General features: G+C 50.2%; 1 protein-coding gene across 2 annotated transcripts in view; it reads left to right on the forward strand.

Annotated features, from left to right (window-relative positions):
• The window catches only part of SH3GL1 (SH3 domain containing GRB2 like 1, endophilin A2), a 38,266-nt gene that overhangs the window by 14,714 nt on the left and 3,379 nt on the right, over nt 1–20,173 (forward strand). Inside the window, exons 2-9 of one of the 2 annotated variants that reach the window (XM_090028037.1) lie at nt 9,152–9,220; nt 9,317–9,389; nt 10,109–10,252; nt 12,561–12,694; nt 13,773–13,931; nt 14,461–14,564; nt 17,769–17,893; nt 18,342–18,395. In XM_090028037.1, coding sequence (XP_089884163.1) covers nt 9,152–9,220; nt 9,317–9,389; nt 10,109–10,252; nt 12,561–12,694; nt 13,773–13,931; nt 14,461–14,564; nt 17,769–17,893; nt 18,342–18,395 — 862 coding nt within the window. The remainder of the gene's footprint in view (nt 1–9,151; nt 9,221–9,316; nt 9,390–10,108; nt 10,253–12,560; nt 12,695–13,772; nt 13,932–14,460; nt 14,565–17,768; nt 17,894–18,341; nt 18,396–20,173) is intronic. The other variant, XM_090028038.1, reaches the window with a different exon arrangement.

The following is a 20,173-nucleotide window of genomic DNA, read 5'->3' on the forward strand; positions in this document are numbered from 1 at the left end:
GCATTGAGAGGGTCCAGAGGAGCCCACTTGCATGGTCAGGGGGCAGCAGGGCAGGCCCTGTGAGGAGAGGTGACGGGACCTGAACCTGTTCAGCCTCCACAGGAGAAGGCTGAGGGGGATCTCGTGGCCTGTTACAAACTAGTCAGGGGGGACCAGCAGGCACTGGGGAAGTCCCTGTTCCCCGAGCACTGCCAGGAGTGACCAGGAATAACGGTCACAAGCTGGCAGAGGGCAGGTTTAGGTTAGATATCAGGAGGCACGACTTCACGGTCAGGGCGGCTAGGATCTGGGACCAACTTCCAAGAGAAGTGGTGCTGGCTCCTGCCCTGGGGGTCTTTAAGAGGAGGCTGGATGAACACCTTGCTGGGGTCGTTTGACCCCAGTACTCTTTCCTGCCATGGCAGGGGGTCGGACTACATGATCTGCTCAGGTCCCTTCCGACCCTAGAAACTATGAAACTCTGAAGGCGCCACGGATGCTCCAGCGGGTTAGGGATGCTTACGTGTTATAGTGGTCCTGCTGCTGTCTAGCACTGCAAGGTGGTAAGACTGGAAAATGGAGCCTTCTCGATTCTTTTTTTTTCTTTCATTGCTTTTCTGTCCTCCCACCCTCCCTCCCTCTGAAGAAGTGAGAGCTGAGATGCAATGTTCTAGTGCTTAAATCAAGTCAGGTGGCGGTTCTGTTTTTAGCTTTGCCATTGACCTTAGGCAAATTGCTTCCCCCCACCCTGCACCTTTTTATTTTTCCTGATAACATTAGTCTATCTTGTCTGTTCAGATCACAGGCTTTTTAGGGCCAGATCTGGTGAGGGTATGTAAGTAACTGCTATCGTGCTAATAACTCTTTTCCCTCCCCCCCCGCATCTTTGAATTACAGACGGCTATAGCTGTGCAAAGCCCCCAAAGACAGGGGACCCCAGGGATGGACCATTCCTGAATACAATTCATGTTTCTCTTTTTTTCCCCTGTCCTCCACTTCCTCATAGTAGGGTCGGCACTAATTGTGCATGATTGATGAGATAAGCACCAAATGTTGTAATTTTCGCTCTTCTGTTTTGGACTCGGTTGGGAAACACTCTGATACAAACTTCACTGCGTTGTAAAGCTGATCTGTCATCACCCAGGTTTGCCCACTGCTACCAAAGGGCTTCCTTCAATCTGTCATCCATTTGAAAAGTGTTAAATAATTTGCCATGGATGTCTTTAAGCATAAAAAGACTGCAAAACACTGGAAGTCCTTTATGAAAAATTGCATGGACAGCCTTATACTCAAGGGGCTTGCATTTTTTTTCTGTCTTTAAGCTGTGGATACCATCCAGCATGCACAGTGAGTTTAGATCAACTAAAACCATAGTTTCTCAACCTGTGGTATGTATACCCCTGGGGTACACAGGTACCCCAACACTCTCTCTCTTTCCCTTTTTTCCTTTCTCTTGCCCCTTCCTCCTCTCAAAACTATGGCAAAAAAAATTGGTGCAATTAAAAAAAATTAAATTCCCCAGTAATAATTTGGTGTGCCGCGCTTTGCATGGCACTGGGTTTAGCCCTTCTAGCTTTGGCCAGCATCACCTCCTAGCCCAGCTTTGTACTTGCGTTGTGCACCTCTGGTGTAAAAGGTGGCAACCCTACCCACTCCAAATCAGACATCTGTCATATCGTGGCCTTATATATACAACCCTTCTTCCAACATATTGCACACATTATTCTGTAAATATAAAATCCCCTGAAAAATTGAGTTTTGGGGTACTTATTTAAATTTTCAGAAGTTAAGAGGTACTTGCTGCTTAAAAGGTTGAGAAGCACTGACCTAGACAAATGGCTTCTTATTCTTGCTTTTGGTCCCAGAGTCCACATCGGGTACAGAGGCTAAAATTCCTTGGTCCTTCTTGGCATAGGCAGTTTCAGACCTTTTCTGTGGAGATGTTCCTGCATATATAAGACACCCAAACTATTTTTACCATGAGCCTTGCAATCCACAGCTACCCTGCCAGAGGTAGAAACTTGGCAAAAGCGTGGGAACACGCAGGTCAGAGTTGTTAAAAAATGGTGCTGCTATGGCATTGTTTCCTGCCAGACCATGTAAGCCTTATTCAGAGCAAGCTGTAGACATCTCTCACCCTGTGAGAGCAGGTGGGTTGCTCTCTGCTGATCCCAGCTCTGCAGCTGTCGCATGCTGCAACAAGAGGGTGTGCTCGGGCTGTGTGGCCAAGTGATAGCGCCCACGACTGCACAGCTATTTTAGAGCTACGATCTGCCAGTAGCAGCAGTGTGAATTGATCAGGTGAATTCGTAGCGTCCGTATCTACCCCTGATGCCTCGGTGGTGAGGAGGTTTCCAGTGAAGATGACCAAGCATCTTCCAGCAAAGATGACCGACATTCAATTCTGAAGAGCTTACCCTTGCTGAGCTAGGCTGGAGAAGATGGCTTATTTAGCTTTCATGTGAACAACCTGCAGAAACGTGCCGTTGTATGTGTGTAACAGTGTCTTGGCACTTCCAGGCATCTAAGCTTCCATGAACAGGAAGTTTCTTAACCTCTTGCTGCGAGTGTTTGTGTGTCTGCTGGACTTCCCTGTTGTTCTGAGCATACTGATTTTGGACTCCAAACATGGGAGGACCTTCAAAATCCTTTTGAAGGCTGGTTTCTCCAGGACTTGTTTGCTCTGTATTGGCTGTGGCAAGGTGGAGTTGCACGGGCCTCTCCCTCAACTTTCATGTTGGGAATTGGCATTCATCGGGCTGCTGTAGGGACCAGGAAGGCTTTGATATGCCAGCATTCGGAAGCATAACGTTTCCGTTCTGTAGTGGGGAATTGTTTTGCATGCAGTGGGAGTATATTATTGATAGATTATAAATAGGGCTCATTGTTTGTCATGGCAAAAGAATGCAAGGGTCCTGGGAGGTGTTCGGGGAGGGGGAGAGGAAGGAGGGTTGTGGCCCACGGTATTATGCATTTATTAACTCATTGTCATTTAAAAGCCCATAAACAGAGCAGAACATCAGAGGAATCCAGTAGATTAAACAACATGGAGGAGTTGCAGTAGGCAGGAAGATTGGGGCAGAAAGACGCTGGCTTCAGTTTCCCAGATCCCCTTGCCACGCAACAGGAAAAGCTTTCCAAGGATGTGGGCATGGGAGCACAGTGCTCTGGATTTCTCCTCTCTCAATTGTTTTAGTCTCCAAACCAAAAATGCAGGCACCCCAAATCACAGTCCTGTCTTTGAAGTCGTGCAGGTTTTCAGCACTGGATACTGAGCTCTTCTTTTCTTTTCTTTTTAATATTGTATTGGTAGGTCTCTGGAAGCAGCCAGTACACTGATACTTTTTACTAATGACCTAACCAGGATGGCAAACCCTGTTCTGCGAGTACTCTTTGTTTCCCTTTCTTCCTGGGGAGTGGTCTCAAGATCTGGCAGGTCCACAGGGCCTGCTGTTCTTTACTGCTGCAATTGTATTTGAGCACATCCTGGTTGAACACACCTGCTGTGCTGCAGAGCATGCTGCCTCTGTCCTAGTGTTGCTTTGTAACCACGGGAACATTAATGGACAATAATGATAGCGTGGCAAAGAGACTCAATAAATAGGAGCCTTGGAGTTGGGCTGGGTATTTCTAAACTGGTTTTGCTTATAGGTTTCGGTGACAAAGTGCGTGGCACTGTCATCTAGTAGTCATCTGCTTCACCAGCTTCCTCCAGCTTCCTGGTCTGTAATTATTGGCTGTATCATTAGCGACCAAGTGTTTCTCCTGTGCATTTTCCTGGAAAGTAGTTGCGTAGGCTGGATGTGGAGGGGGTTAGTTGTGGGGGGGGATTTGTTCCACCCTGTTGCATGCATGTGCGCACACATGTGAGTAATGTTGCCTCCCTTTTCCCCGCACAGACATGCTGCTCCTACCTCTCCAGCTCTGCGATCCTATTGCAATAGCAGCCTTAAACAATAGGTCCTTCCACCAAGCCCACCTTTTTCTTTTAAATAACAGAGGGAAATGTTGCCTGTTCTGGTTCCCACACCTTTGCTGAAGGAAACTGGTGGAAGCCTCCATGACTTGATGCACTTAAAATAAAGCTGGACAAAGCAGCTGGAAATGTACTGCAGGGAACAGCTCCTTGGTGCCACGGGAGGGAGTAGATAGGACCACCAGGATCTCTCCCATCTGCAGTTTCTGTGGGGCTTTGATTCTCCAGTGGTGAAAACGGGTTTCTAATAGTGCTCTTTATTGTCCTCTCTGGAAGTCAGGAGCCACCACATTGATAATGAAAGCACGGCAACAGTTAACAGGGTGGTGGTAACTTGTGCCTATCTGTTCTTTTCTAATCTCAGCTCATAGCTATCTAGGGTGTATTTGAATAGTTAAATATTTATCTACGTGTCTGGTATGTGTAAAAGTTATTCCCAACCTTTCCTTTTGAGCATGGCCCTGTGTGTCTTCTCCTGCCCTTTCATTTGATTGTCTTGGTTTTACAGTCTCCAAGGCAGATCACTTTCTGTTCGGGGCAGAAAATACCTTGCCATTTCACAGCACACAGCTCTGTCGCTTTGTAAATATTAGCTCTAGGAAACAGTCCACCTCTGCTATGAAGTAGCAGGTGAGGGACTTGGCTTGGTATTTCTGCCTTGTCTGTGGTGGTCCAGAGATCATGCAGGAAGCAAGATGCGTTTGGCAGTAGCTTTTATTAGCCTGCCTATATCATGGGGAGAGGTGTTAGACAAGCTGCCAGGCAGAACATTCATCGCAACTTTACTGGACACTAAAAACCATGTTTTAACACGGACGTTTTGGGCTTATTACAGTTCGTCTGCTCACTGCCAACCTCCCAGTATTCCCTGGGCAGTATGGTAATGACCCTCATCCTTTTTGAATGGTCTTATTCTTTTACAGAATTAATTTTTCCTCATTTCAGCTGCTCTTTGTTTGAGCTGTATGTGCTTCTGATGGCTTCTCTTTGCTCCGCAGGTTTATTGCCCTCTTCCTCCTTTTATTTAAGGACCATTTTACTTTGCGTGGTTCAGTTCAGGAGACTTGCTAAATAAATCTTGCTTCTTGCCTGAAACACTGCAGGCACCTGGGAGGCGGAGGTGGATGTTCTGGCATGTCTGCCCTATCTTGGCAGGGATGGAAAAGTCAGGAATTGGAGTATGAGTTGGCCTGCCCGTCGCGTCTCTCCAGTCAGCTGACTCGTGCAAACAAGGCACGACTTATTCATGCTTCTGCTCTTGGCTCATCAGCCCTCTGGACCGACTGGTTCACCCACCTCCTGGTGTTGTTTGTCAAGTTCCAGCAGCGAATAGAGGCTGGGTAATTTTGGGACCTTTGGACCTCTCTGGTGCTCAGAATCGCAGCCCATGACCTCTGCTTTGCTGCAGTGGTTCGGTTTCAAAATAGCAGGAAGAGCATGGGAAGGGCCAGGAGGAAGACACGTTGCAGGGCTTTTGTTCAGCAGCCCTTGCCAGATCCCTTGGGAGCGCCCTGGTCAGAGCAGGGGTGGCCTGCCCCCCTGCCAGTATGGAGGAGAGGCAAGAGCCTGCATCCATTCATGCTTACATTAGTTGTGTCAGACTCTGGACAGTCATCCTGGGGGTCTTCTCTTCCATTTTCCCCTTCCCAATGGTCTGTGCTGAATCAGACAGCTTGGAGGTGGGTGCTGGAGGCTAAAGGCAACACATTTGGATGTGTGGGAGGCAGAGGAAAGAAGCCAGGTTAGTGCTCCCATGCTTTTTTCCCCCTCATCCCTCATGGGAGGGAGCCTTCTCTTTACCAGGCTTTGCAGGGTCCTTCCAGGTAGTACAGTATGGTGTTTATCCCCACTCAGATTTGGGCTAAACTTGCATCTCCTAGAGCTTTGCTCAGACTCAGCGCTCGCCTGTAACTGGGAAGAAATCCGAAGCACCCTTCCTCTCAGCGTGAGTGTACAGCAGCCAGGCTGGGGGTTGGCATCGAGGCTGGGGGTTGGCATTGTGGCATCATTGCCCGGTGGGGATGGGTAGCTCCATCAGCCCTCTTTGTTCCTCTCCAAAGGAAGCCACCTCCTGATTTAATTAAAGCCTGTAGGGTGCCAGCCATAGCCTCATTCTTCACACCCAGCAGGGGCACCTGGAGAAATTTTTTTTTTTACTATCAGAAGGAGGATTAAACTAGTCTCTGAGTGAATTTCCTCCCCCTCATTTCTTGGGGAGGTTTAAATTCCTCCAGCTGGCTGTGCTATGTAACAGCGCTTTGCCGCAGGGGTCCAGCTTGCATTTGAAGCTCGTTCTGGCTCTGCACAGTCTCCTAGGCAGAAAGTCAGTGGGTGGCTGAGTGGGAAAAACTCCAGTTTCGGACTGCACAGGGCTAGACCCACCTTTCCAAACGCATTGCATAATAGAGGCGGTGTTCGTCTCCATCAGCACTTGGTGCCCAGGGTCTCTGCGCTGCTAGCGCACGTGACTAGCCCCTGGTCAGCTCCGAGGATGGCAGCGCAGTTGTCTGGTCGGCTCACGCTGCTGGGTGCGGGCTGCAGGAAGGGTCACCTTGCAATTGAGAATGACCTGTGTCTGCTCCCCTTTGCCCATCAGTGTAAGGAAAGGAAAAAGCCAGAGACTGGTAGTCTTTCCCCTCTTCTCTTCCCTCCCTGTCACCCTGGAGAAAAACCTTTGTAGCTTCTTTAGTGAAAAAATATTTTTTTTTCCCCTTTTGTTCCCAGTTCAGGAGTTGGGCTGGCAAAGTGTGTGCTGGGGGTACTGAGCAACAAACCAGTCTCCTAGAAAAAGTAAAAGGTCAGGCTCTTGTTGCCTACTGCTTGCCAGCAGATAGGGATGGTTATCTCCATGCAAACGCCCTGTGTGGCATGGTAGAGCTGATCAGCAGAATGCTTTTAAAGAAATAACTACACTCGCCCATCGTGCCCCAGCCTAATTCAACTAGCAGCAGCTTTCTAGGCTTGTGCTTTCCTTGGTTCTCCGTTTCCCAGGAGCAGGGATTAAAGATTCGCTTACTACTCCTTTGCTCTTCTCTCTGCGGAAGGAGACTTCTGACTTGAGGTGAGCAGTTGCAGCTTTGTGAGGCCGAACAGCCAGATGTTCCTGCATGATCAGGACCACCATGTTCCACGGGTGCCCCGGGCTCCCCCGCGGCAAGTATAGCCTGGGTCTGAGAGTCCTGTTGGATGAGCAGCAAAAGCCTCGGTCCCCCACATGCAGTCTGTAACGTCTGTGAATAAATACAGCAACCTCTGTCTGCCGCAGCCCCTTCTGTACACCCTCAAAGCAGTTCACTTCCCATTCCTGCAGTTAGGCCTGTAAATGCTCTTTCCTTATTTCTGTTTTATTGAACTATTATCTGTTTCATAGTTGTTAGGGGCTTGAAGGGACCTTACAGATCATTGGGTCCAGCCCCCCTGCACGTCATGGAGCCCTGTGCTGTCTCTGCAGCTGAGGGTTTGAAAACCGTTCCAAAAGGATAACTGCTGTAGGGAGGAAAAGATATACAGCTCCTCCTTCCATACTTTTCTGCTAGTCCTGAGTGTGCTCTGATTTGCCAATGTTTAGCACCTCTGTATCTGAACATACCCTTGCAGGCTGGTACTGGTAACCTTTGAAGAGGGGCATTATCTGGCTTCTCTTCCCTGCGTCTTTGGAGTGTGGGAATGGGGATTCTCTGCTACTTTTGGGGTGGGAGGGTAGAAATGGGGATCCTCAGCTCCGATCATTTGTCTTCCCAAGAGGAGCTGAATCCTCTAAGGCAGAACTCACTGTGCAGGACAGTGTCGCTAAATCCTCTGTAGTGACCATGCTTGACATGGCATGGGGGTAGAGGGTGGTGCAGAGAGAGCAGGCTTGTGTTCCCTTTGTCACTTGAGCTCTGCGTGCTGCTTCCCCTGGGGTCTCTATGCCTGGCAGCTCAAAACCATTCCTGTTTTGAGTCTGGACTGCAGGGAAGGAGACTGTTTTAGATGGATTTAATTCTGTAAAAGATGCCTTTCTGTCTGGACAATCAAAGGGAGCTCTGCGTCTAGTGCCTCATCCAAGCCTTCACCTTGGAGCAGACGCCACAGGCTTTTGGATAAATAGTCTTGCAGGGTTGGCTAAAGTTTGTGCAGACTTCTGTCTTCTCTTGAAAAAGCAGGAGGATGTATGTCATGGACGAAACACTTGGCTCAAACTCCTATAGCAACAGGGCTAGTGACTCTCCCAGTCACAGTTGCAGGGACTTGTTATCTGCCACTCCAGGAGGTCTTATTTTCTTCTACAGCCAATTCTGCTAATTTGCTGAGAGGCTTTGGGTAAAGTGCTTCTCCTGGGTGCCTGAGTGTCTGTCAGTGAGATGGGATTGGGGATTTTGGAGTATTCTGTTGAATTGGGATTTGTTGAAGCTGTCTTCCTCCTATCAGCAGTTCACCATCTTGCCCCATTTCTCCCTGCTGGGGTTTTTTGTGCCACTTTTCCCCCAGCAGTTCCTTCCCATTGTCTGGGAAATAATTTATCCAGGGTGTGATGAGAGAATGGGCAGAGGTAGGGGTCTTTGGAGTGGATGCCATCAGCCAGCTTTTGAGCTCTGGAGAATGGTAGAGCTGCTTGAAACTGTGATTTGCAAAGTCTCTACCAATTTCACTTTTCCAGTTCTTCCCTCCCCTGGCCAAAAAATGCCTACCAGTTTTGGCCATTGATGATGGGGACATTTCCTGAAGCGCTGGAATTCAGGGATGCAGCTTTGCAAAGCCTCCTCTCCATCCCACAAACAGAGCGGCACCATGCGACTAGTCCAGCTCGCAGGGCTTCGTATCAGAAAATACATTCAGACGTTCCAGTGGGCAACACTACTGGGAGCAATCCCCAGGCGCTCAGCTGTCAGGAGTCCCACTTGCATACAGTGGATTTCCCCTGGCGTGGCACCATGCAGCTATGCCTGCCAGGTGTGGTGCATCTAGAGCTCTGCCCAGCTTGCAAGGCCACTTGTCCAGTTGCATGGCATGGTTTTGTCTGTGGAGTGAAACAGAGCTTTCGATCGCTGAGTCCCATAAGGGGAGCAGGTGCTGAGCAGCGTTGCAACACCCTAAGTCTAAGCCATGTTAGGCATACCTGGGGCTGCCTTTGGGGGAAGAAAAGCCTGATCCGAGTCCTCATGGAAAAGCCCCTGGCGAGACTGACCCTTTCTCCATTGCGTGCTGTCTCTGCAGCTGGTCAGCGAGAAGGTTGGAGGAGCTGAAGGGACCAAGCTTGACGATGACTTCAAAGAAATGGAAAAGGTGAGATGGGAACAGCCTGGTTCCCTGGGCCCCTTTCATGTATACAGCCTGTGTCCTGACTGAATTTCACTGCTTTGGGTTGTCTTTCTCCTGCAGAAAGTGGACCTTACCAGCAAGGCGGTCACAGAAGTGCTGGCCAGAACTATCGAATACCTGCAGCCCAACCCAGGTAAGCCCCTGCGGTCAGCTCTGTCCTGCTAGCTTTGTCACATAGGAGCAGGGTGCGGACTTTGGTTTGTGTGCATTGATGCTGTCTGGTGACACGCTGGCTTAGCCTGTTCTCGACTGGTTGAGCAGGTGGAGTGTCCACTGGTGCCACGTGTACCCAGTAGCTGATGCAAGCATCTTGAAGTTGTGACCGTGGCCATCACTTCTCCCCATCCCCCTCTGTTATACTTTTTCAAAGGCAGCCTGAGCCCTGTGGCACTTTCTACAAGTCCAGGAAATCTACTCAGCTATCAAATATTCCCCATTTCCTCAGATTAGAGATTCCCTGAATGAGGCCTCCTGAGATAGGGATGCCTAGAAATGGAAAGCTGTCTCCTGGGATGAGGGAGGGGACCCTGCAGTTGTCACTTCTTCTGGAGCCTGCTGGCCTTCCTGCATACTTCCAGGCAGCTTGTTTAACAACACACTCCTGGGATTGCAGGAGGGCTGGGGAGCTCCTCTTGGACTTGGCTGGCAAGCTCAGCTGAGCTATTTTCTGCCTGCTATTTTAGAAGGAATCTTTTATAGCGAGCGATTATTTCTGGAAGATTGAGACAATAGGTTTTCTTGGCTACTGGAGTAATTTTAAGGGGGGTGCAGGGGAATAGTTGGCAGTGGTCTGTGTGTGCTGGTGAGGCCAAGCTAATTGCAAACACAGATGTGGCTGTTTCTTCACGCCAGCTTCCAGAGCCAAGCTCACGATGCTCAACACCGTGTCGAAGATCCGTGGGCAGGTGAAGAACCCCGGTTACCCGCAGTCAGAGGGGCTTCTGGGGGAGTGCATGATCCGATATGGCAAAGAGCTGGGCGACGACTCCAACTTTGGTGAGTGTCTCTGAGCTGATCTGTGTGGCTGGTTGGCACGGGCAGGAGTTGCTAAGGACTCCACTCCCTTTGTAGAGTTCCCTTTAAACCTCCTTGCCAACCTCTGACAGAGCAGAGGGTCAGATACGGGAAAGAACAAAGCTGACCTGTTGTTCTGCAAGTGTGGAAACTACAGTTTGACTAGGAGTAGGGAGACGGTGGAAATGCTTTAAAGGCACTGCAGTCAGTTGGAGTTCGTGTTACATTAACTAGTCTCTTAAACTGGCTCTGGCTGTTCTTCTCCTACTCTGACCTGGTTTAACTATGTTTTCTAAATCAGATCAGCTCCATCTCTTGTGCCAAACAAGCTCTTGAGATAGAGACTTGTTGCAGTCCTGGGAAAATGAAATTCTGTCATTCAGATCAGATGCATATCTGCCCAAGTTCTAGTTCAGGGCCTGAACTTGTGTGGTGTAAGTGCCTGTGCTCCCAAAGCAGGAAGCTCTTGGCACCAGGTAGGGTTAGGCCATGTTTGCAGGTGTGTTGCTTGTGGATGGGATGGGAGAGGCTGTCTCAAATGATTGGAAGGAGTGCAGCATCCTTGCTAGAGCTGATGCAACTCATTGTGGCCCCCACCACTGCTTGATCTAGATGCCTTGCATTTGACAGTTAACATATGCTCGCAGCATGCCTCTGGGGCAAGGTGCTATCTCCATTTTTCCAGTAGGGCACTGAGGGGCAGAGAGTGATGCCCACAGTCACCCCAAGCATATGGCAGAGCGGGGAGCAGAGTGCAGCTCTCCTGAGGTCCTGCCCAGTGCATTGCTTCATAGATCATCTTTTTCTTTAATTGGACCTTGGTAGGAATGTAGGTCTAGAAAGTACCTTTTAACTCAAATTGAGCAGATTTGTCATGGAAACTGGGCTGTGGGGGGGAGAGATGAGGAAGTCCTGCTGTGCAGTTTTCGGCAAGAGGAAAGCAAAGAGGCCACAGCCAAGAAATCTTTCCGTGTGGTAATGCCTCATTACCATGAAACAAACCATGTGTGACTTGTGGAGTAGTGGAGGGAGGGGGGAAAAGCATTTGATGACAGAAATATTAATCCACCCAAACACTGCAGCTTCCCCATGTGACTGGGTTCAATACTGTTGCAGCTGGTTGATCGCTTTATAGCATGGAGCACAGCCTTTCTTGCCCTGGAAAGCTAAAAGGGCTATAGATACTTGCGAGAGCAGGAGCTGTCTCATGGGATTCCTCTGGCCGATTTGGAGCCCTGGATCTCTCGTAGGCTGGAGGAACCATTGCTGTGGTTCAGTTCAGCCTGTAAAAGAGTAAGCAGGAGGAGACTTCTTCTGAGGACCACACTGGACATGGTTCTCTCCTTAAAGGAACACTGCTAGGTTTATAATGGTGCCTTTTTAATACCGTATTTTCCTGTTGGTGCAATATCTCTGGGGTTATTAACATGAAAAGAACTTCTTAAAAACTTACTTTTGACTCGTGGGTTTTTTTTCTTTCTGAGTTAACAAACTTAGCTTTGTAATTTCACTTTATGGTCCATTCCACTTTTATATTCCCCAGCAGAATGCAAACGGGGCGTAGGAATAGTGTATTAATTCATAAAGCTTCCACTTGGAATTTAAAAAAGGCTTATTTATGAATAAGAATGCTTCCACTACTAGCCTGTCTGGCTTCAGTGCAGTTGCGGTGAGAGCTGGAGAGAGAACTGAAACGATGGGGCATTGTAGTGTTAAAGACTACAACTTTTATAAGACCTTTAGTCTGAGGGGGTAATAAAGTCTACTTAACAGGCTAAACACAAACAAATAAAATCGCCTGGGTTGCTGCCAGCATCTGGAGAATGACTTTTAAAGTAAGTCTCCAAAATGCTGCGAGCCTAATACTAAGACTGTCTGGAGATTTGCATTCTCATTTCTGTAATGCCTTCCATCGGAGAACTCAGCCATTTCATATAGGCACTGTTTCCTGATGCCTTTCTTCCTCTGAACTCAGTAGTGATTATCCGTATTTTTCAGATGTATAAACTGAAGCACCAAGGGATTAGGCCCAAGTCCGCGGCCTGTTACAGAATAGAAGTGCAGACCACCAAATCTCAGCCCCGCCAACCCTGCTAAGCCCCTCTCCACCATGCTCCTCCGGCTGCTCCTATCAGGACGGTGCAGTTGTTCTGATCCATAACGTGGGGCCGGCGCACGCTGAGTGTCTCGGCAGAATGGCCCTGCATGCACCTGCCACGGACTCCAGCGTTGTTTTAACTGCCTTGTTCTTCTGTCACCCTCTTCCTCCCCTTCCTTCTCTCTCTTGAAGGCGATGCACTTCTTGATGCTGGTGAATCTATGAAGCGGTTGGCTGAGGTGAAGGACTCGCTAGATATTGAAGTCAAGCAAAACTTTGTTGACCCCCTCCAGAACCTGTGTGACAAAGACCTCAAAGAGATCCAGGTAACCACCAAGATGCACTTGCATGCTCTCTCTGAGCTCTTTAGAGAAGGTGCTCCTGTCCAGTGTCTTTGTGGGAGTCCCGGTGGACTTGCACAGTACCTGTTGTTACGCTGTGTTGTACCTGCTTTCTCAACTTGTCCTCTCAGCCACTAGCATATTGTCCCAGTCTGTTCAGCCGCTGCTACTGTTGCTGCTGCTGCTGCTTAACCAGGGCACAAGGCAGGAATTTTCTTGGAAGTGTTTCAAGGTTCACTTGCATTCCTTGCTACCTTCCGCATGGTCTTTTTGGCTTCCTGTGACCCAGAGCTGATGGTACTTGGAGCTCTGCACTGGAGGTCCCTGGGATGTCAGAGCATTGGACTGCCTTATGCAGATATCAACAGTCCCTGCTCCATTGTCCCAACATCTGAGATTCATGGGTTTGGGATGCAGGGTGTGCCAGTTTCTCTCTTGCTCACATCTGTATCCTCTGGAAAACCCCAGCAGCTTCCTCCTTCCCACATGGGTCTCCTGTCAGAGCAGCCCTCTTTGCTGAAGAGATGCAGCTCCCAAGCTAGCTATAGTGTATATTCCCTGAGCACCTTCAGATGGTGTAAATCCCCTACAGATCAATCTGTGTCCTGAGAAGGTTGCAGTTTTAATAGTTGCACCAAGCCAAGGGCTTGCACCCAAATGGTTCTCTCTCAAAGGCCCCTGACAGCCCAGCTGAAGGCAGGGGGCCAGCCGCACATTCTTCTCAGATTGATTTATGGAAACCAGCCCTGTGCTACATGCAGCAGTTTGGTTCCCCTCCAGTTTGTGACCAGAACGTGGAGAAAAATATATCCTCTTGCCAACTGCTTTATAGCTGTTTTGAAGTAGTAAAGCTGACTCCAGAATCCTAGGACTCGTCCTCTGCTGAACTGGATCTCCACTGTCCACTCAACCCTGCCATTGAACCTCGGTCCTGACCCACTCTCTTTGTGCTTTTGGACTGTTGCCATGGTGGCCTTCTGTTTGGGAGATGTTTGGGCACCTCTGGCTTGTGGGTCTTGGGGTTTTTTGTTTTTTTTACCTATCACTGCCGGTCTTTCCTCAGCACCACCTGAAGAAGCTGGAGGGCAGGCGTCTGGACTTTGACTATAAGAAAAAACGTCAGGGAAAGATCCCGGATGAGGAACTGCGACAGGCCATGGAGAAATTTGAGGAGTCGAAGGAAGTAGCCGAGACAAGTATGCACAACCTCCTAGAGACTGACGTGAGTGTGCCCTGGGGCAAAGGAGCTTCGACTTCCACAGGGAATGCAGCATTTGGAGGGGGGCTGGGGGGGGTTTCCCTTCTGGGGTAGGGCTGGCTGCTGTTCTAGCACTCAGTAGACCTGATCCTGCCCATCTATCCCTATAATTATCGTGCAGCACTTCCTGTTATTCCAGTGCTGGGCCTTTACCAGGCAGCTTTGGAAATGTCCTGCAGCCCATCCCTACCAACCCAACCCTTGGCTCTGAGGAGAGACCAATTATTTCACTGGCCTGAAGCTGCTCAGAGTCTCTGAACGGCCAGGATGTGGGTGACATGAATCACAGGCATTCAGAAAGACATGAATCTGTCTCCCCAGAGGTGGCAAGTTGCAGACACTGTGCTCCATGCCTTGGCAAAGACTGGCCTCTTGCGCCTGACCCAAATATAAATGCCAAGTGCTTTCCGCAGGGCTTCCTGGCGCCCAAACCCTTGTGCTGTGGAAGGCTTGTCCTGCCCTACTTGCTCACTGCACATTGCAATTCTTGCAGATTGAGCAAGTGAGCCAGCTCTCAGCCCTGGTGGAAGCCCAGCTGGACTACCACAGGCAGGCAGTGCAGATCCTGGACGAGCTCACGGACAAACTTAAGCGCAGGTGAGGCCTCCTGGAGTAGTTACAGGCCCCGGTACTGACCTGCTGGGAAGCCTTGTGCCAGTATGTGCCTGGCTCCTGGGAAATTACTCCCTAGGACAAGCCCCTTTTCAGGTAGCTTTATCATCATCAGCGACTGCATCCCTGTAGGTCAGTTGGAGGTGGAAGGTGCATCCATAAAGTTGTTACCACTTCTGAGTTGATCCTGTCTCAAGTTCTGCTTCCTCCGGTATCAAAAGGGTCACACAGCATCATCCTAGCACCATCCTAGCACCTTTTGACTCGGTTGCCTGGCATCCTGATTGATCCATGAATACCTAGATCCATTTATTACAGGAGCACCCAAAAGCACCAAGCAGGAATCCTTTATGCTGCTTGCTGGTCAAACAGGCAAGCTGGAAAGGTGCCTGCAGAGTTATGTATTTAAGGATGGGGCAAGCAAGTGGAAGAGACAGAAGAAGAAATGTGGAGGGTATAGGGAGGTAATATTTAATAGTCTGAAAACATTGTGTTGGGATAAAGCGCACTCTCAGGGCACAGTGGAGCAGATGCAGCTGATTTTTCTGCTGCATCTGCACACTCCTGCAGATGCTAACTCCTGCTCTGTTTACATTTGGGTATCCTAGCAAACGGCTGCAAACATGACTCCCACAAGTCCCTTGCAGTGTTAAAAATGAAACGCATTGCTCGCTCCCACAAATGGAACACAGATCAGCGCCTGGCTCGGAGGAGCAGAAGACAAGCCTTGTCCGAGGGACTGTGTTCTTGGGCAGGAAGAAATCTTGGCTGGGGCTGAGGACTACCCTTGTGTGTTTAGCAGTGAGAGCCTGTGTTACTTGGGATCAGTACTGGGCGTGCAGTTCTGCAGACAGCAACCAACTTAATAACCCCCTGCTAAGTTTGCCTCCACCCCCTCCACGCAGCATGTAATTTTCCTTGTGCTCCAACCAAATCCTTGCTGCCCTTTGAAACGTGGCGCTAAGTTTTGTCCTTTTATACTTCAGCTACTTCTAGCTGTTTTGGGAACGCTGACTGGGCTGTTCCTCCACTGGAGAGACTGACTCACAAAGCAAATGAAAGGGCTAGATCACTACCGCTCTGGTCAGCACTTACCAGGGCCAGGGCTGTCCCCAGTTTGAGAAAGCAGGCAAACGCCAAGGGGAGAGGGATCAGAGCTGCTCCAAAGGAAATGGGATGGAGTTAAACCCAGGCTCAAGTCTATGGGAAGGGGAAATGGCTCACTGGTGGTATGGGGTGCTGAGCTGTGGGAGGCTCTCAGGTGAGTTAAGGGAAGTCCCAGTTCTCACATTGCTTAGACTGGGCCCAGGTCCTGTGCTGCAAAGAACTGCCCTGTCCTGCCGTGGGGAGAGACCCTGGATGCAGCTTAACAATTCTCTTGTGTTATGACTGATAGCTGGATTACCTGTTGCTCACTGGGCAGACTGGGACTTGGGTGTGAGGCTGTTACTGCCACTGGCCTTCAGGGTGATGCTGGACAATTTGTATCCCAGTACACGCCTCAGTTTCCCCATGTGTTAAAATAAGGCAGTGCTTTGAGGTGGCCTAGTATTTCCTGTGCCGTGCATAGGAGCTAAAACCCTAGAGCCTTGCTGAGCTGCCTGCTGGGCCCCCTTCACCATTCACCCTCTGGGGGATGTCTGAGCAGGCCAAGGTTGATGCCAAGATGCCCAGCCCCGTTGAACTGCTGTTAAAATTGCTGGAGGACAGGCTCATGTAATGTCCATGACTGACTTTTTCCCTCTTCCTGCTGCTCTGCCACCTCCTCCAAGCTCCATCATGGGGAGATGGGGGCCTTCAGGTTATGCCTGGCCCTGTCCTCTTTTCAGCATATGTGTTCCTGGTGTCAATAGAGCAGTTTCCTGTTCTCTGGGTGGCTTGCTAACACTGCTCTGTGCTCGTTCCTCTGTCATGGATGGGAATCGACAAGCAAACACAGGCTCTGGTTTAAATTAAACCTGGGCCAGAGTTGGAAGGATTGTAGAAACTGGAGAACACAGGCTGCTGCAGCAGCGGCCCCTGCCGGCCAGAGAGTCGGGGACTGCAGAGAGCACGAGTGTGGGGCACACAGGCTCGCTGTCCGTGCGGACCTAGGAGGGCTTCTGTGAGGCAGAAGCAGACCTCTGCTTGGGGGGGAAGGTGATGAAAATAGATCCAGGGTGCCCATATCTGATTTCACCTGGGCCATGCAACCAAAGCTCCTGCCAGACTGGCCTGCCTATCGAGACAGATGTAGAAGCAGGGCAGATGGGGAGAGCTGTGTAAACTGCTGTGGGACCATGAGCCCAGCTGTTCAAGTTGCACCCCTTTGACAGTAGGCAAAAGCCTTGTCAAATGGATTCACAACTAGTAGTAACGTGTGTGTCCAACCCAGCCTCTTGTGGACCCTCTGGGTACTTGCTCCGATGTGGATAGGGAGCTCTGTAACTCCATCTATGGGACGGGACTGTATTTTCTCACATGGCATGTCCAGGACATGTGGGTCAGCCCCAGAGATGGGTAAGGTACAGCCTTTTGGCCATCCTGGCTCTCCTCCCCACTGCAAAACGGCTGTGATTTTGTCCTCTGTCTAAAACGGGTCCCAAAGGAAGTGCTGAGTTGGCTGGAGAGAACAGCCAGGTGCTTGGGGTCTGGCTGTGTCCAAATCAAGGTGCCTCCCTGTGCACTTGCTTCTCCATTTCCAATTGTCTTTCTCATGTCCTTTGACCTGTTGGCAGCACAGCCTGATGCAGCCGCAGGAGGAGGGAGATGCAGGGGGTATAAGCCATGGTGTCTAACCGTGTGGGATCAACACAGGACAGAGACGTCTGTATCTGAAGTGAGAATGGTGGAGACTTAGCTCTGCATTGAGTCTGCCATAGAGGATATTTTGGTTCTTTCAGCTAAAATCGCGGGAGTGACACATGATGCGAGGGAGAGGTGGCTTCCACCATAGCCTTGGCCGTAGTCAGCTGGTGAGGTCCCACTTCCCAATGACCTACATTACAAATGGGTTCGAACAGGTTCCTTCCAAGTCAGAGCCAAGATCCAGGCCCCTTACTGCCACGCAGGTTGAATTTGCTTCCCGCTGGCCAATGAAAAGGCTCCCACTGATTCTGGGGCGGGGGGTGCAGGTGATCTGCTGTTCCTCCTGGCGTTGTGGATCGTGCACAGACACTGCATGACTTAACGTTTCTGTTGCTTCTCCAGAATGAGAGAGGCCTCATCACGCCCCAAGCGGGAGTATAAACCTAAGCCCAGAGAGACGTATGACTTTGGAGAGACCGACCAGTCCAACGGGGGCTTCGCTTGCAATCCTGCCCCCAAAGTTTCAGGTAATGAGGTCCGGTGTGTGCTGCCCTTGTGGTCACTGGTCTGGCAAGCAGCAGCCCTCAAAGGGATGGAGGGGATTTGCTGTACCTGGCAGATGAAAGGGTTCCTCTGCTGCATGTGCCTCAGACAGCCCAAAGGTAGCAGAGATGCTTTGAAGCTGGGGCCTTCTGCCATCACAGCCCTTGGGTCCAGCAGGCAGTGCCCAGGCTCGGGCAGTGCCCTGTGGCAGGCTGGTAGTTGTTTCAGAGTGGCAGATAGGAATGGGGGGGCGCTTTTTCCCTCCCTCCATCCCCTGCATGTTGCATTCCAGCCCCTCTGCCAAACCCAGCGTGTAGGATCCCCTCCCTCTCCCACCCCACACTTCTAACTGCTCTCTCCTCTGGGGGTGACCAAGGGATTTCCTTGCAATGTTGTTTTTAAGCATGTCTCTTTCTTTTTATTTGGAAGCAGCTTCCTCCTCTTTCCGATCTGACAAGCCATCCCGGATCCCAAGCAGGAATATTTGTGAGTTCCCCCCCACCGCATGCTACGTGGCTCTCACTCTGCTCTCTCCTTCCACACGCTAGCTGCCGTTTGGAGTCACTAACACTTTGTCAGCCAAAGTTTGCTGTGCTTTGTTCAGCAATAAAAATCTGAGCTGATTCTTGCCCCTCTAGCACCTGACATGGACGGCTTGGCTGTAGCTGTAGAGAAGGTTTGGACCCATGTGTGATTCGATTTATAGGCTAAATACTGAGAGTTTCCTGCACCAGATACATGTGGTGAAGGCATTTGGATGATGTAACCTATACACATGGATATTCTGCCTTGCCCATGCAAGTCTCTGACCACAAAGGAAATGAGAAGCTCCTTTGGTGACAACCTGTTACTGTTACAAATGGCACATCCAGCTTCCACCCCTTCTTTTCCTTTTGCACCTCTGGGCTTTTGTAGTCACAGCAGCGCAGCCCAGAGCTGGTGACAGAGCCAATAATGCTTGGACATACTGTGCAGGGTTTGTAGCCTAATCTCTGAACAGAAGAGAGCAGTGGAGAACTGGAGTGGTTCCCTCTTGAGGAGCTGTGGTGAGTTTGGGGTAGGACACTGCAGATCAGTGGATCTGTTCCAGGGAGGAAAGAGAGCAGGTTCTTATGCTTGGTTCGGGCAGGAGAGGGGTCTGCTTGGAAATGCCGGAGTGGTTCTTGAACATGGGTGCATGGATTGAGCAGGCGGGAGATGGGGTTGGACTGCATTCGGTTTTGGGAGTTGTGGGCTAGGTTATGTCAAAATAGAGCTCCAGAGAGTAAGTTTGTGGGAGGAATGTCATTGCAGAGCCCAGGTCAGGGAGACTTGGCACGGGGTTGTGCCGTGCTTCCTGCTGCGTGTTCTCAGGTGTTGGGCTTGGCTTGGATGCTGGTTCCTCAGGCCAGCAGCTCACTTGGTGGTGGGGAATCTTTGGAGCTGGGAAGCGGCAGGGTTCATTTGGGAAGTCTTGTGAAAGGTGGACCTCCTGATGCTGCTGCTTGTAAGATTTCCCACATCCTTCTCCAGCCTTGGGTTACTCCTTTCCTCTGGAAGCTTCATCAGAAACTCTGTCCCCAGCCCTTTAGAAAAGCATCTCATGCCTCCATCAGCCTGACCAGCTCCAGAGCAATGCTGGGTGGAGCCGCAGCCACAGAGCCTGGAAACCTGCCTAGGGCTGCAGTTGTTCCCCTCCAATTCCACAGGCTGGGTTGCTTAGGCTCATGCAACAGGCAGCCCTGGACAGTTAATGGACCTTGCAGGCAGATCCCTGAATAGTCACTTAAGGTTACATCCAGGCCAGTCCTGAAAAGCATCTGGAGTAAAAGGCCAGGGTGCAGGTAAAGAGGCAAGTGCTTTGAAGACCTGGATCCCAGCCTGTGGCCAACACACTGACTTAAACCCACTGTGAAATGCCCCAGGTGCCCTGGGTTTCCTTTTACCAGAGGAAGCTTCGTGACCTTGTGCCTTAATGTCCCCATCTATTACTGATCTGGCTCATTGCCAAGGCTCCTTCTGCTGATGACTCTAAAAATGGTCTGAAGTCCTCTAGGAGCTGCTGCAGCATTGCACAGCCCTCAGGCCAGGTTAAGAGGCTGCCCCTTCCCCTGCTACCCTGGGCTGGTGTTCAAGGAGGTAACTGGCACTCCTCTGGCTTCTGCCCACGTGCTCCAGACATCCTCCCTGGCCGTTTGGTAGAAGGTTGCACCTCCCTACTAGAAAACTTACATTTTTTCCCCTCTGAGCAAGAGTGAAAAACTTTCTTTCCTTTCTGATTTAAG

This window comes from Crocodylus siamensis, chromosome 14 (assembly GCF_052110815.1).
Source record: "Crocodylus siamensis isolate JL-2025a chromosome 14, ASM5211081v1, whole genome shotgun sequence".
NCBI classification, from domain to species: Eukaryota; Metazoa; Chordata; order Crocodylia; family Crocodylidae; genus Crocodylus; species Crocodylus siamensis.